The 14,214-nt window shown below is 39.0% G+C and overlaps 1 protein-coding gene across 2 annotated transcripts in view; it reads left to right on the forward strand.

The window, feature by feature from the left end:
* map2k5 (mitogen-activated protein kinase kinase 5) overlaps positions 1–14,214 on the forward strand; it is a 66,208-nt gene that overhangs the window by 13,421 nt on the left and 38,573 nt on the right. For both annotated transcript variants that reach the window (XM_083901180.1, XM_083901181.1), the window contains exons 8-12: positions 21–85; positions 8,896–8,935; positions 9,059–9,127; positions 9,916–9,997; positions 11,480–11,541. In XM_083901180.1, the coding sequence (XP_083757306.1) occupies positions 21–85; positions 8,896–8,935; positions 9,059–9,127; positions 9,916–9,997; positions 11,480–11,541 (318 nt within the window). The remainder of the gene's footprint in view (positions 1–20; positions 86–8,895; positions 8,936–9,058; positions 9,128–9,915; positions 9,998–11,479; positions 11,542–14,214) is intronic.

A 14,214-nucleotide genomic window follows, 5' to 3' on the forward strand; every position in this document is an offset into this window, starting at 1 on the left:
TGTGTGTGTTTGCTCTGCAGATAAATGCCCTAGATATCCACTACCAAGAGCAGCTCGGCCATGGGAATGGAGGCACGGTTTACAAGTAAGTGTTTGCCACGACATAATGAGCAGATAGTAAGAGCAGCTGTCTCGGAGTACTGTTTTAAACCGATGAGTGGGACTTTTCTTATTTTTGTTACAATTTCTGCTTTGTTTTTATGACAAAAATAACACTCATGACTTTGCAGGAGGGTTTTTTTTACAAGTTCTCCCTACCTCACCTCTCTCCCTCTCCTCTGCCGTCTGGTCATTTATCTCTGTGTGTTTTTGGCATGATATCTATAAGGCTAGTTTGTGTCTGTTGTTCCTTCATTTATTTATTCTGCTTTGAAGGTTGCAAACATATTTGATATTGATCCGGGACTGTAAAGTATGACAGCAATTGACTTAATCGGTGTATGGTATATAGCACATCACCTGCCACAGCAGAGGAGCTCCATCCTCTCAGGCCAGACAAATGCATTACTGCTCTGCTAACATTATGACAAGGTTGGCATTTGTGTTGCTCCTTTTATCTCTCTTTTCTGCACCTTCACTTCCCTTCGTCCCATCAATCCTGAGCTATTGAGCCCTTTTATTGAGATTGAAGTATTGATCACTGCTCAGGCTAACCTCGAGTTGACAGTGGTTTGACTCACACTGTCCCCGGCAAACTCGGTAAATTTTCTGCTCAGCAAATACACAAGACTGTCTTTTTTTTTATTTCCATCCTTTCCGTTCCAACTACCTTTTTTTTTTTTCCTGTTATAGGACTTTGAGATATTTTTATTAAGAGCCAATCCCTCATAGTTTTTGAAGGATAACGTTGCTGATCAGTTTGGCACTAGAAATGGTTACACTGCACTGGGGAAGGCCAATATTGCAAGCCCGACATTTTCTCAGTCAATTTAGCCCAACAGAAAATCCATACGCTTTGGTGCTGAAATGTTCATGGTTGAAAAGAGACGGGGAGAAAATAAACCTGGTTGTTTATGGTATGTTGGCGTTATAGATCGTTTCATTCAGAAAACATATTATTCAGACTTAAATTAAAATTGTGGAAGGTGGGGGGGAAAGAGTATAAATTCAAAGCTGCATGTTCAGGTTGGACAAATCAGTGCAAACACCAGAGCCTATGTCTAAATATTCAACAGCTTGAAGACGTACCACTTTCCTGCTGGGATCCAAAATCTCACCACACATTTATTATAAGCATGTTTTGTGAGTATGATGGCGTTTTAACACATAGAACAAGATATTAACATAGAAGGTTCTCCACACAAGGTCACATGTATTGAAACAGGGCCATTGATGGACTACGAGACAAAAGCTCACCTGTTTTCATGTGCACATTATTGTGCATACAAAAAAAACCTTATTGATTTCAAATAAAAAAACATACACATCTACTACATATGAATAATAAGCTAATACATTATTATATTACTGCAGTAAATGTACCACAACCTGTGGTGGAGCCATTGCTTGCAATCTACTACATTAATCAGAAAAGGTGTAATAGAATCTAGTGTTCAGGCCTTTCTTTCTGTTTTTAACAAAACTAGTCATTAAAGCTGGGGGAACTTTTAAATTGTTAATTTGTATTCAAAATTTGTGTTGATTGTGTCGGTGCCCTTGACATTAGCTCTAAGAAATTTTCATCAGTAACTGTTAATTGCTTCCCTGTTTCTTTCATTTTAATTATTTTGTCACAGTCAGGAGAAACTCCACATATTGAATGATGCTCTTCCCTTGACATCGCCTTTGATATGTTATTGACAGGTTGTTAGTCAGCTTGTTAAAGAATGGTGACTCACTGACCTCTGTGTTGTGGTGTATTCACTTCAAATGGATTTTTCATATTAACAATTGCAGTCAACTTTTTCTATTCACACTTTCTTTAAATATGTATTATGCCAAAAGTAAATTAAAATATTTTAGGACAAAGACTGTGGCAGAGCCGGTAAGATGAATCGAAAGATTTATCCAGTCTGGCTTTTGTGTTTAGTTTTTGTATAGACACAAAAGCAAAGGTCACAGAAACGTGTTATAGGTATAATTTAAGAATGGGCATTTCAGACAATTGCTGTTTGTTCGTTATACGTACACACACATACACACACCCCGCCCCACAGCTACATGTGCTAACTTCAAACTGACTTCACTGTGGTCTTTATGAGGGTCATACAAAAATGTGATGTGCCCCAGACAAACCCGTACGACAGACATACTATTATGTTTCTTAAAACTATTAAGTCCAGAGCATGAGATAAATTTGGGATTCACAGTGTGTCGTGATCTGAGCCTTGAGGAAGAGGAAGATAACAGGATGCATTCAATGACCCTGGTCAATTTATTATAGAATACTGCTGCCACTTTTTGGTAAAACATATTGTTGAAGTATTCATTCATAAATACTGTTCAGTTTGGTCACCTGAATTGAACAACTTTTAACCAAACATATAATCGAATATTCACCACTAATGTAATTACCTCTTACTTATAATGGGCCCCTAGGCAAAGCCGTTAATGCTATTTGCCTTTCCGTGCCCGGCTATATGGGCCGGTTGCGTCAGGAAAGGCATCCGGCGTAAAAATCTCTGCCAAACAAAATTGTGCGGGTGATCTGCTGGAGGGAGCAGCCGAAAGACTTGCACACTTACAATGTTAAAGCAACTTGTTCTCTGTGGAGAAAGAAAACAAAATAGTTGCCTTACTGTGGTGTAACAGAGAGCAGTTTGGCTTCATACTTTTATTTTGTGTCAGTACTCATCACTACATTTCATTGTGCGGGTCTTTGTTGTAGCACTGGCCATTAGTTATTTTACATTCTACACGCACCAAAGTAAATGCAGAGATCTTGGATCAAGGCAGCATCACAGAAGGTCAGTTAATGCGTGTAGCACACAACGAATGTGCCAAGCAGAGAGAAGACATAGTCAAGGTTACTGTAGTCACCATCCTGCACAAAAAACTGAGCACCATCGATTGAGGTTTTTTGTTCTCCATTTTGTCACTCAGGCAACTTAAAGAACTCAGAGCGAAATTTGTTGGAAAATGACTGAGATTGAGCCAGTTTTCAGTATCATTAATGCATTGTCAAATCGTAATAGATTGAATGATGCATATATACAGTATATATGTCGGAGTAAATACGTATTTTAGATTTTATTCTACTTTATGTTGGTCTAAATGTGGCTTTTTCTTTTTAGATAAATGACTATATATCTATTCTTTGCTCCAATGACCTGGACACAGGTTTCTTGTGTGGTTGAAATCAATTCTCTCTCCTCTCCGGCCTCTACCCTTTGGTCCAGCTTATATTAGGCTTATCACGTTTGAAAAGCACTACCAAAAGCTACCCCACCTTTTAACCTCTTAGCCCATTTATGACCCAGAGCCATTTAGACTCAATTGGATGTTACCAACACCTCAGCTCTCCATAGCCACACGCTGACCTAGCCATCCATCACTGTCGGCCTTTGTTTTTTATTACACACTCTCTCAGAGGTCCATCTTGTCCACCAATCTAACTGACTGTGGCTTATAAATACAATAACAAGGACACAAAGGCTATTTTTGTGACTCATGGTTCCAGCAGGGCAATTAAAACAAGCACACTGGCCTGACTGTGACTGGTGACATCTACTTAGACACCCGTAGTCGTTCCTGTAGTCTCAGCCTATTTTCTCCATTGATTCTGTTTTTGTACATCATTGATTGGTCTGTATGTTGAAGGGCCGAACCTATTTGGTTAATTGGTGTTTAGTATCTTGAATACAGATGTTTTCAGATTGTATCTAGAAACGGCTTAATGGGATTGCAGAGTGCATCTGGCATCACGGTGCATATTAAATACAGTTTGATTTGATTTCTGTTGGTTCAGCCGTCTTGGTAAAGTTGTTGTTGTAGTTTGAAACGCATAAATCGGCTTTGATTTTGAGAGGAGTTGTACTCTAAATGCAAATTTGTGGATCAGGAGGCAGAAAGGGTCGTCCGCTAATCGGTTGGCGGTTCGATCCCTGGCCGCTCCTTGTCCTTGGGCAAGACACTGAACTTCAAATTGCACCTGCTGGCTGTGCTGTCAGTGTGTGATTGGGTTGTATGGGTAGATAAGTGGTATATAGCAGCATTTTATGAATATGTGCACAAAATGGATAAATGCAACTCATAACTCGTATCAGAACAGTCGATGTAAATCATACAAAGATAAATGGCTTCAATGATGACTCCTTGAATGCAGCATTATGCTGCCTTCCCGGGGGTTATGATGTTTAGGTCATTACCAGGCTTATCCGTAGACACTAACCCACTTCTTTTCCGGTAAATTTTAAGGTTGTAAAGATCACAGAGAATGGTAGTCGGTGTTTACGCAGAGACATCCACCCATCCGTTATCTGTGCTGCTTATCCTTTGAGGGTCATGGGGGGGGACCTGAAACCAATCCTAGCTGACATTGGATGAGAGGCAGGGTTCATCCTGAACAGGTCACCAGCCTCCGTCATCAACGGACCAACATACTGAGACATTCCAGGGTTTGTAGGGGTGCTTGAAATCCTTGAACATTTCTAATGTTGTGTATTTCAGGGTATATTTATCCAATAACTGGATAAAGTACTTGAAAATGTTTGAAATCCAAATTATTTCAAAATATATGGCAAACTGACCAAATACTTTGATTATTAGGTGTTGGAATATAGTCTACATTAAGACTGTTGTGCCACAATTGTGGGTGTCTATATACTATAACACCATATCATTGATTGAGCTAAAATGCATGTAACCGCAGTAGTAAGGTACTGGAAGAGTGCAAAAATGGTCCTTGGAAGTGCTCGAAATGTGCTTGAATTTGACCTTGGAAAAGTTTTATGCACCCAGAGATTTCAGTTAGCTTAACCTCAGTCTGCATGCCGTTGGACTAAGGGAGAAAACCTACATATAAATTCAAAGCTGCAAACTGAGGTTCAAACCGGAAACCTTCTTGCTGTGAGGCACCAGTGCTAACCTCTCCGTCATTGTACTGCCTATGTTGAAATGTCTCAATACAGGAAAGTTGGACTGGAAGAACCTGACTGAATGCAAAATTTAACTCCTCAAAGGACAAATATTAGGTCATTTGTCCTCCGTGAGCACAATACATTTAAGTTAATTAATCATTGAAGTTTCAGAGCCTGAAGAAGCCACTCCTGAAGTTTGGGCGAAGAAAATGCTTGAAATTAGTTCATTTTCAAAATCTTCAAAATACACATTTAATGGTTAGTGTACAACCCTGAAGCCAAATGATTATGAAATTAATTTCATATGAAATTATTATTAGAGTGAAGTTTCCACTGGAGGTTGGTGTGACACGGTTGTGTTCTACTTTCGTTTTTTTTGTTTAAATTGACGTAAACCACATAATGCATGAAAAATAGAAAGTAGATATTATGGAGCATAGAGTTTCAGTTTAAGTGGTGACACTGAAATGTTGAATTTGTGTTTAAATTTATAAGTGGACATCCTAATGTAAAATTAATATTCCATATCCGTCTGCCATCTTCCTGTTCAAAAGACTTCAGGAAACTATTAACCGTTGTATTGTTGTCAAATTTATTCGGCTATAATTTGAATGTGGATGGATTTTTAGTGTCCATGCATGTGCTCTATTTTAAGGTATTTATCTGCCCGTATTAGTAAGGGAACTAAATACAGTTGCGTTTGTGGAGCCAGAGAGAGAGAGAGAGAAAGGCAGGTCATCATCCATGTGGCATTGTAAACGTACCACGTTAGCCCTGATCCAGGGAGGCCAGTCTGTCTAACCCACAGCTCCAACTTCAGAGACACAGAGAGAGGCCGCATGAATACTGCATGATGGAGCTTTTATTACAGAGCGAGCTGGAGTGTAAATAAGATCCAGGCAATGGGGCACATTTACTGGGGTCAGATTGGGGGGAAGTGGTGGTGGTGGTGGTGGTGGTGGTGGTGGTGGGGTCGGGCTATGTAACCTTGTCCCCATGTCTCCTGCTGTCATAAGCCTGTCACTGTAACTCATACAGGGATGCTCTGCCCTGAGGTGGTCAAGGACAGTCTGGGAATAAAGCTTTAACCAAGCAGTAGTCACACACCATGTCTCCGGCACCGTAACGTACTGCCCTTTGATGCACGTTTGTTTAAACTTTGTGACTTTGTTTTTGTTTTGTGTGATTTGTGGATAGAATGGTGAAAGGAAAAACATTGTGAGCATTATGTGTGTTCTTTAGCACTGTTGAAAGCCTCATTTTGAATGAAATTAATGAATTATTAAATGAAAAGGCTGCAATTTAATCTAATTAAATAAATATTTTTTGATTGTTCTATGTTATATGCCAATTTATAAAATGGCACTATAAAATTGATAGACATAATTAATATTTTTAATGGGATATTGCGTGGTGATACTTCTTCTTATTTCAAGCTTGACTTCAAATTGTATATCCCAACTCAAATGACAATTTATGTCAGAAAAATCCCATTTATATTGGGGTGCAACTAACAGTTATATACAAGTACTTGTTTGGTTCGTAAAATGTCAGAAAATGTTGATCATCAAATGGTCTCGTTTTTCCACAAAACCAACATGATTCAGTTTGAATGATTTCACTGTTATACGGAGCAAAGAAACCATAAAATATTCCCATTTAAAAAGCTGAATAATCTGAAAATGTATGTTTATTTTGGGATATTTTACCCAAATAATTCAGCCCTATTTACTAATGTGATTACATACCAGTTAGAGTTGTTCAGCCACAGGCTGGTGATGTACTAGAAGTTGTTAAGTGTAGTGAAGACTTGGTTTAATCTCTTATTTCGACTGCCTTACACACCAACCTGCCCCCGTCAGTATTTAACATGTCTACTCCTGTGATCTTGCTGCAATTAACATCATCTTAATTAAGAAGAAGCAGTCATGCTTAACTGATATTGATTGTAGCTTAGAGGAAGACCGAGACATCAGAGTAGAAACAAGGCCATCAGCCTTAAAGTGCAAAGAGAAATAAGAGAGGAAAAGATGACTTTTAGACAAAAGGAACGTAGGAGGTGCAGGTGTCCAGGTCTGTGGAGGATTTTTGTTTGTTCTAACAACTATAACATTTAGGGGGGTTTATTGGCACAAATTATGTAAATATGTATTGATACTCTTCCAAAAAAATGTATAATTACTGTGGATGTTTGTGCACATCTTGAAAATTTTATGTTCAATGATTCTCTGAAAAATATGTGGTTCATGTTTTTTCACACTACATATTTTTGCATTCAGGTGTAGCTACAGTCAGTGTTTGTTCTAACTGTGGGTAATACCTGCCATGGCACTAATAGGTGTCATTAATTAAAGGCCTCTGCCAGTTTAGAGGTGTCTGGGTTTAGAGCAAGACGATACTCTTAATCTAAGATACATTAATCACATCTTGCACCAATACAGTACACATTTTCTCTGGAAGACCCACTGACAGGTGAGTAGCCTGGTGTCACGTTCACTAAGCCTGCTTGCAAGCCACCCATCCAGTGTGACGTGCGCTGCTCCCACCTCATCCCCGTCACCTGACAGCTGTTGGACAGTATTTGTCCTTGAGGATTGTATGTTGAGAGGTCCTGCGGTGTTGTCACTGGTGCCGTAAACTAACCTTCACGGGCTGTAACTAAAGCCGATGTTTGGCATTAAGGAGTTTGATAATTAAATCATTACGGGGACGGTCTGTGGCTGCTTGCAATTCAAAACGCTGTCTGGAACAACTAGTGCTAGGGTTGACTGGATCTGGTTTTGGATAATGACCTCTGATCTTTTAAGAGACACAGGGGATGACCATTTAGATGACTCTACTGTTTTTGTTACCCAGTTCTGGCATTACACTTGTCAAGTTATTCCTGGAAGTCAATTTTAAGTCACTTTTATGTGTTTTTTATGACCTAACATTATTCTTTCTTGACTATAATTTGAGACAAAATACACATGGCTACCATGTTGATGTATATGTATTATGGTCAAACCCTTGACCTTCCAGTTGAAAATCTACTTGATATACCACTCATCCATTGTCGCCCCACATTTTAGTGATGAAAACGTATGTGTGATATATTAGCAGTGTTTCACTTTCTGAAAGGCTTACACTAACACGTGTTCATTATCGATGAATCTTTAACAATTGATTAATAATCGGTTATTCAAATAATGCAGCACTAATTTACATTTGCTCAGGAAAAAAATTGGAAAAAAATGTCATTTCAAAATCACTCAACAGACACAGAGGTGTGTTTTGCTGCCACGAGGTGCAAACCCTTTGTGTTGATGCACATGAGACTAACCTGAAAACATAACACAATAATAATCACCCGTCATTAACAAGCCAGGTCTATGCTGTCTGCAGCAGCTTTATACTGCGTGTGTTTTATTATTTATTCACAAAGCTCGTCATGTCCCCTGTTGCTATTTTTAGAACTGACCTGTGGGCGCCTTGTTGGCTGGCTGCAGGCAGCCAGGTGCCTGTGGGCACCATGTTGGTGACCACTGGTGTATAGTGTAGCATCAGTCTAATCAGTGACATCATAGGTTACGGAGCAATTTTATTCAGTTATCTTCGTATAAAGTACTGTGAACAGGAGAAATTATGAATCAGATCAATATGTTGTACTACTTTTGTACATGCACTACTCCATGATGTTGAGATCAGACCTTTTTTTAGGACATCTTGTTCTTGATCACTGCAGATAGTTCTATGTATATGACATGTAAATGTGTTTGGTGTCATTGTCATGAAAGAATATGTGACAGCTTCTTTTTTAAAACCATACAATTTCAAATTTAAAGATAAAATGCAATAAATAAACTACAGCGCCTGCTTATCTCTTTTTCCCCTCTAGAGCATACCATGTTCATGGGAAGCGGGTTTTAGCTGTCAAGGTGAGAACTTCTTCCAAGTTCATGATACCTCTGACATCATCAGAGCATCAGTAGAACTTGACTGTGTGGCATATACTCATTCTGTACCACCACCCCCCCCCCCACCACCATGTTTACTTACAGGTCATCCCACTGGACATCACTGTGGAACTACAGAAGCAGATTATGTCAGAATTAGAAATTCTCTACAAGGTTGGTTTTGGTTTCTTTTAACAATCTTTTCTCCTCTAAATCTACATCATTTGTTCATGTTGTACTTGGAGTGTAAGCCAAGAGAATCAAGGTAACTTAAACATTCAGGCCAACATACACATGGACTTGGCATGTTATCTTAATGAATGGTTTGCACCTAAAAATGTGGGCTTTTTTTTTTCTTTTTCTTTTTTTACATACATCTCAGTTGGATATCAAATGCAGTTTAATGCAATCCTATTGATGGACATCCTTAAATTTCTGACATTGAAATAAACTTAACTTACTGAAGGTTATTAGACTAAGTTTTGGACCAATCTCACCATGCAACAGAACCACCCTTTTCTGTTTTTCTCACCATGTCTATAGATATTATCACATTGATCTTCAGCCCTGAGTTTGGTCATGGAGATTTTACATGAACACTTAAACTAAATGTGCTGGTGTTTCTTTTTTTTGCATGTGTTGCCACTTGGCAGGAACCATGGCATCACCCCAGGGCATTTACTTTGGGGTAATAAGCCCATATTTAAATGCATGATGAGAGTAGCCTAAGTGCACTTTACATCATCAAGAAACATAAAGTCTGCATGAATACACATTCTGGTAACTTGGCCCCAAAAATGCTTCCATACATCTGCCTCGTGTGCAGGGTTTCATAACACCACGTTTTCTGAGTTTCCTTATGTTAAAGTTGTTGCTGTCATAATTTTTTCTCAAACCTACAATTAATATATATGAACCAATTATTTGTGCTTTTAATTATGCTGTCGGTTCTTTTATTGCAGTGTGATTCACCCTACATCATCACTTTCTTTGGTGCCTTTTTCGTCGAGAACAGAATATCCATATGCACCGAATTCATGGACGGTAAGAGTTCCTCTGTAGCTTAAGCCAGTAGCACCTATGTTCTCGTTTTTCTTGGCTAACCACATCTGTGTAGGGGAGACTTTGGGGAACTGTCCTCTGTCCATTTACACTTCTGCACATCAGCAGCACGTCTTAACTCTGTGAGCTGCTTACCATGCCTGTGTGCTAAAAGCTACAAGGGTGTGATAAATCTGGATTTAAGTGCATTTGTATGTGTGTGTGCATAGACTGGTATGATGTGGGAGACTGTTTATTTTATTTTTTTTAGATGTGTCTGTGTTTGTCTAAGTGTGTGTTAACGCAGCAATTCCCCCATTTCACACATTTGTTTTCAAAGTCTGGCCAACCTCTGAGCTCATTCTGACTATGAAACTTTGTCAGCTGTACTCTGTCCTTGCTAACACATTTTTAGGAATGTTTTGAAACGGGCATTGAATCTGTATGTTCAATACCATATTTAATGTAAATAGAAAATAAAATGTCTTTAAAAAAATCCTCTTGCAATACGAGAATCGGTATGCCAGTGTACATTTCCATATTTTGATTAACAAATTAAGGTGTTCTTAAGTAAACAGTCCCTGCCGGTTTCACTTACCGGGCGTCGCTATTTGATGTCTCCTTGCGACTGTGCTGCTCAAAGGTTACCTGGCCGAAGAAGAGGGAGTTTACAGTGGGATAATAGTGGAGAAAGCTATGTTAATAGATGCCCCATCCATGTTCAATACATAGACTTTATTCTTTATGTTGTGAATAAACAGAGAAATCCTGCACTTTTCACATAACTTTTCACTGATATTTTGTTAGACAAATATCGTGATGTATCGCTATATGACATTTTTGAGAGGGGTACCAAGGCTTTTTAGGTCTGGTATGGGTCATTATTACTGATGCTCAGCAGCATGCTGCTCGCTCTGCTGGCATCCTGCGAGTTAAATTGCTACTTGCTGAGTTATTAGGTGGATGGCGCAACAGACCAAAACACCAAACCAATCCATAAACGCAGTTTGTGGTCTGCAAAGGGAAATTAACTTTGTGGATGCACTGGCTGCACCATTGTTGAAGCCAGTACTTCAATTTAACATGTTTCCTCAATCTCTGACAACACATCATGGTCATATATGGTCTTAATATACATTTCTTGCATATATCACCTTTAAAAAATGCTTATATTTATTGATTTATACATGTTTTGTTGCTTATTAAAATTTTGGCAGCCATGTTAACGTGTTTTCAGTTGAATATTTGATTTCTTTAAACCGGCCTATATGATGTGACTCGTCTGTGAATATCTGTCACAGCAGTGAAAAGTTAATCATAATTTTAAGTATTGTGGCTGCTGCCAGTTTGAGCAACAAAGCGGTGCATGCCATTTGTTTTGTTAAGTGTGGCGTTTGCCACCTGCATGGCCTGCAACATGAATTGTGCTTTACACAAATGTGTAACACCATGTCACTGTCTTATTGATTCATGTGTTATTTGCAGGTGGTTCTCTGGATGTGTACAAAAGAATACCAGAGCATGTTCTGGGAAGGATCGCAGTTTCAGTAAGTTCTAATGAAACACTTAATCTCCCTATTGGTGGTTTGATTACTGAGTTAAAAAAAAAAAACATTTAATCAAGTGGTGTCTTCTGTATAAGAATATTTATTAAAATCTGTTTATTGGATTTTGAAGGCCCAGTTTTCAATGACATCTTATCTGATTGTTGGATACAAAAACTCGTCTGAAGAAAAATGGGTTTGTGGAAGAAAAAAACCAGCATTTATTTTATTAAAGAAATAAAAGAAAAAAGAAGCTCAAGTGTGAAATTTTCAATTACCCTCTATTGGCTGAAGTGACGGACAAAGTCAGTGTGTTCCCTTTATCCTCCTCTCTCTTCCTCTTTACGTCCTTGTCTACTCAGTTAAGACTAACATTTTGATAGAAATGGCCTTGAAGTTGATAAATACGCGTCCTCCTCTCCACACTCATTATCCGTCTGCTGTCTTCACCTTCTCTCGTCTGTCTCCTCCCTTTAACTTTGTCCGTAATCAAGCAATGGCAGCTTTTTAGTTTGTGTTAATTTTAATTCACAGCTTTCCCTCCTTTCCACTGTCACAGTTGTTAATTATCACAGAAGGATAAGCACCCAAGAGGGTGAGTGAGTGAAGCTGCACACGCCAGTTGTTGCACTCACACCTTTTGAGGCAGCAAGACTTCACAGAGCTTTTGTGCTTTCTTAATTTTATCTCAGATGCTGACAGGCATCGGGTTTAAACTGTAGTCAATGTTAGGATCCTTTTATCACGCCTCTAAATAGATAGCGGAATTTCATTACTTTGGGCCAGTTCTGTTTTTCATCTGGGTTGATTGAGTAAAAGGACATGTCCAAAGTTGAGGGATTCTTTGTTCTGAGATAATTAGCATTAAGAAATTGTATGTAGGGCATCACACTGGGGAAGAGTCCATGGTCAAAGATGCAACGAGAACCAAGTAAAAGTACAGACGAGTTTCATTTTTGGTGAATTCCAATTCCTTTTAATTTTATTTAATGGGGACATACTATGCAAACTCAACTTTTTAATCATTCTTATACTTATATTTGGGACTCTGGAGGCCCTATGAGTAGGCATAGTGTGAAAAACGAGGACTCAGTCAAGTTTTTGTGGTCCGCCTCCGTCTAAGTACAGGAGATAAAACACACAATGTTGACTTCTCCACTCGTTGCTACGTCACAATGAGACATTCCTGTCATCGTTGTCCCTAAAAAAACACGAGAGTGCAGACGAGGGCAATATTATCCAGAAGAGCGGAAATCTGCAAAGTGTTCTATTCTTGGCTGCACAGTGCAGCACAGAGTTCTACACAAACTTCCAGCCTCAGAGGATTTACGTGTCCAGTGAATACATTTTATATATGACAACAATGTGCTGGCCAGAGTCGGCAAATGATGGCTTTTCCAAATGCTAACTGCTGTTAGCTGCCGGAGCCTCAGTGACGCTGACGTAGTTTCTTGCATCTCATTTGCATTTAAAGAGACAGGCACTCAAAACAGAGCGTTGTTTTGGCAGGGTGATTGAACCGGTGTGGTGCTTCATCCTTAAGGTATTTTGACCAAAGCATGTCACAGACATGTTCATTAGGACACCAGGTTAACTTGGAGTAATAGGGTATAATATGTCTACTACAGTAGCTCATGACATGTTATGATGGCATTATATTATGACTGAGGCACGTTATTTAGAGAAGGGGAAACAGGCACATTTATGTGCAGCGTCTATTGTGGAAAGAGAACTTGCACCGCGTTTGAGTCCCCATCAGGTCACGGGCTAAGCAAGGTACCCAAGCCCCCTCTCCTATTGTTAATTAGACCTTAAATTCACCCCAGCCACAGAGCGGGCACATTGAGTGTACTCCTTGTGCCGGTGCCAAGCCTGGATAAGTGGAAGGGTTGTGAAAGGAAGGACAAAAAATAAAATGTGATTTAAAAAATTCACAAAATTCTCGGACAAATGGAGGAGGTCAAACTAGTCTTAGTCCACTCTGAACTAAGTTTTGAACCTCCCACGCAAACACAGCACATTTTTCTTTTTCTATTTTTGGCTGCACTTTAGATTAGGGAACACATATTCACCATTAATTAGGTCCTTACTAACATGCATATAAGTAGCATACTAGCCCTTTATTAGTTTTATTCACGTATTTACACCTTATTTAGGAAAAATCTTAATTCTTGTTGCAATAGAGGTAGAATAAGGTTATGTAGAATATGGTGTTAATATGTGCTTAATGATTACTAATAAAGGGCTAGTATGCTACATATGTTTGTAAGCACCTAGTTATGGTGAATATGTGTTCCCTAATATAAAGTGTTAGCCTATTTTTGTCCACAAAATGAAGATGACAGAGATGCTGCACATAGACAGCGCCCAACTCCTTCCCCTCAGTGTCTGTGTTGTTTTAAAAAGAAATCTAATCAACCCACACTCACTCACTCACTCACTGGCTGCCTCAGCAACACGTGGATTGGAGTTGTTACCAGACTTATTGTCTCCTACAGGTGTTCAGTATATTGGTAAATTTGTAATTGTGTTCTCAGAATTTAGAAACCGTGCCAACACCAAAGGCAGATAAAACTCAGAATCAGTTATCAAAGGAGCTCTTTCAGGACAGTTTAATCTGTCTGAGTTGACTGTTTATATTCACAGCTGCAGCTGCATAACTAAAGCTGAAACACA

This window comes from Microchirus variegatus (assembly GCF_963457635.1).
Source record: "Microchirus variegatus genome assembly, chromosome: 14".
Taxonomy (NCBI): Eukaryota; Metazoa; Chordata; class Actinopteri; order Pleuronectiformes; family Soleidae; genus Microchirus; species Microchirus variegatus.